The sequence below is a fragment of the Poecilia reticulata genome, linkage group LG1 (assembly GCF_000633615.1).
Source record: "Poecilia reticulata strain Guanapo linkage group LG1, Guppy_female_1.0+MT, whole genome shotgun sequence".
NCBI classification, from domain to species: Eukaryota; Metazoa; Chordata; class Actinopteri; order Cyprinodontiformes; family Poeciliidae; genus Poecilia; species Poecilia reticulata.
In genome coordinates this window covers 14,298,233-14,301,173 of record NC_024331.1, presented here as the reverse complement: position 1 = coordinate 14,301,173, position 2,941 = coordinate 14,298,233, and the positions used below count along the sequence as shown (strand labels likewise).

The 2,941-nt window shown below is 37.2% G+C and overlaps 1 protein-coding gene across 1 annotated transcript in view; it reads left to right on the top strand.

Moving 5' to 3' along the window:
* The first annotated feature begins 2,286 nt into the window (after positions 1–2,286).
* The window catches only part of lrpap1 (low density lipoprotein receptor-related protein associated protein 1), a 19,693-nt gene continuing 19,038 nt past the window's right edge, over positions 2,287–2,941 (top strand). Inside the window, exon 1 of the mRNA XM_008408386.2 lies at positions 2,287–2,581. Within this exon, the coding sequence (XP_008406608.1) occupies positions 2,420–2,581 (162 nt within the window). The 5' untranslated portion in view covers positions 2,287–2,419. The remainder of the gene's footprint in view (positions 2,582–2,941) is intronic.

Sequence of the window (2,941 nt, the reverse complement as noted above, 5' to 3'; positions counted from 1 at the left end):
ATAAGGAAATGATCCACAAGATCCAACATCAACTCTTCTTTAATGGACATCGCAAACCCTCACACTATAAACTTTTAGGTTGAGCTCAATACAAAGGGATGCAAGAAAAAAAACAGGACTCTGGATAACCTTCAGACACACAAAGAGTGAGTAATGTGGCAATTTCTTCTTCAATCAATAAATGTACTTAAACATACATTAGATTAAAAAATAAATACAATAGTTTTACAGGAATGACCATATGTTTATTTTAAATATATACTGGTGTGTTGTTATCAGTTGTGTTAATTGTTAATCAAATGAATAAAATATAATAATGTCAAAACTAATCTGGAAATTCCTTCCCCTGACTGCTGGCTGATTGAAATTTATTTTACCATTAAGGCAGCTGAGCAGGTGATTAATAAAAAAATAAAAACCAGGTGATTAATAAAAAAATAAAAACTAAGGGTCCATGTATATGTAAATATAAATTACATGTGTGCCAGAACCAAGGACACTTCCCTGTTTTTTCTGACCAAATCCCAGTGTTTTTGACGAGGTTACGTTGACCTTTCATGCTCGCCTGCTGTCCTCGTAGGCAGACAGACACATTCATTAGGCACGGCTCCATCAGCCGCAGATCTCTGGCCGATGCTGCTGCTCATTAAAGCAGAAAGCTGCTTTCACGAACGAGCCGTAAACAGAGACGGAACAAAGACAGAGGCTGGTCGGAAGGATGTGGGGTCGGGAAGATCAAGAAAGCTGAGATACCATCTGGAGCTGTTTGCACATTGAATTGAACATCACTATTAAAACTGGGTGATAAAAACCAACTGGGACAGGGATGAACACGAGGAAACTCTTTCTCTAAAATAAAAACCTTGTACTGTTTCACAGCCCTGGCTGCTGTTTGTTTTTGTCGCTCCTTCTTTTTATGAAGTCGCAAATTTGATGTCCTCTCTTTGTATTGACAGTAATATCAGTAAACAGCCCATGTTAAGGTCGCATTCTTTTCAACAAAGTCATTGGATCTTTTACATCGAGTAGATCTTGAGAAAAAGCTTTATGATAAATGATGAACTGCTGATTTAAAATTACTAAGGAAGATGATGTGATTTGTTTTGGTCCTAAGTGATTTATGTGAATTTGTGCAACATAGAATCCCACAGATCCATTAATCGCCTTCTACTTTGTTCTTCCTCGCACACACCTCACTTCAAATTTATTGGTATTACAATCCACAACAATTTTATTGAGGCAGAGAATAACAATATAACATCTTTCCCTCAGCCTGTCTCTTGTCCTTACTCTCATTTTTTTTTTTTTTCAAATTTGATGTTAGGTTTAACTGGGTTTAGGTTGAGTCTTGTGGTGTATTGGAATGGATGCTGCACAAACAACTCCATCAGATGACCAGTTATATAAATATTTCTACTATTTTGTGTCTAAGAAAATGCAATTACCCTGGTTGTCTCAGGTGAGAAATGAATTATATCAATCATAAGTGAGGGTATTGCATTATCTACTCCATGTGGCCTTTCCAGATTTATGATGGCTTAGCATTTTTTCATCCTAGCTCATCTTTATTTCAGAACGCCAAAGCTTTTTTTTTATGTGATAAAGATAAAATATTTAAAGACAAGAGATGAATAGTGCTCATAATGCAAATGAAAAACCCTTTTGCTCCATTTAAAATTACATCTGCTACAATATGGAAGAAAATTATACACTCAAACAGAACTAGATTAAAAAATGTATATGATAATTCTACAGGAATGACCACTAAACCCTGTTTTTGTTGTTATTGTTGGTAGTGGTGTTTATATTGATGAAGGTGTGGGAATTTAAAACAAGTACATTCAAAAAATACAATAGATAACAAATAGTATTTAATTTACGTAATAAAAAGGCAAAATAAATTAATCTCCCTTACTCTTTCACTAGATATATATGGAAATGATGTTCGCTGTGCATAACACTACGAATATGAATGTTCAAAGCAATACAACATAAAAGTTGTATTGCTTTGTAACATTGCTTTGTGGACTCAGACTTCATAGTTTACTTCTCCTTTAAAATTAATGAAAAACTGTCATTTTGTAGTTCCTTGGAAGATGTGAGCAGCATCCAGCGGTGTAAACGCGTGGAGGCTTACCATTCGCTCACAGGATTTAAGCTGCTTCGTTGCTTGGCAACAGGACCCCGCGGCATCTTGGGAGTTGTAGTCAATACAGGGTTTGGTCCGTTTCACCAGTCCCAGGAAGCGGGAAAGATAAAGCTACATATCCCAGAGTTCTACTGTTAGAGACAAATCCCACCCCTATTTGAACACGTGACTGTGTGCTGGCGTGAGCTGCAAATAACACTGCTTGTTGTGCTTTGTGCTTGCAGTTTTAGCCTTTTTATTGTTCTTTTTGGCGTGTAGCTGCTCTTAAAGATGAGGCTGCAGTGTTTGGTGACGGCGCTTTGTCTCGGTGTGGGTGTCATGGCTGGGAAATATTCTCGGCAGGTGAACGAGCCCACGCAGAGTGATAGCGATGGGCAGACAGCGGAGTTCAGGATAGCTAAACTCAACCAGGTGTGGGAGAAAGCCAAACGGGTACGTACCAAGAATAAGTTGCTATCTGCACTCTTGATAAAGCAACACATTTCTGTGTTCTGGTGGAAATGAATAAATATTGAAGCAGCTTAAACCTGACGTATTATTTTGCCCGTAAATCTCATAGCTGAGAGTACAACGGTCTCAAGAATCACAATCTGTTTAATAATAAATGAATAGTGAAAAGCAGTGGTGGGAAGTACTGTACTTAAGTAAAATTTTCGTGTATCTGTACTTTACTTAAGTAGATTTAATAATGGATACTTTCTACTTTTACTCCACTACATTTTACAGTATCTGTACTTTCTACTTCACTACATTTCTACAAAACTGTCGCGTTACTCGTTACATCCAAGTCGC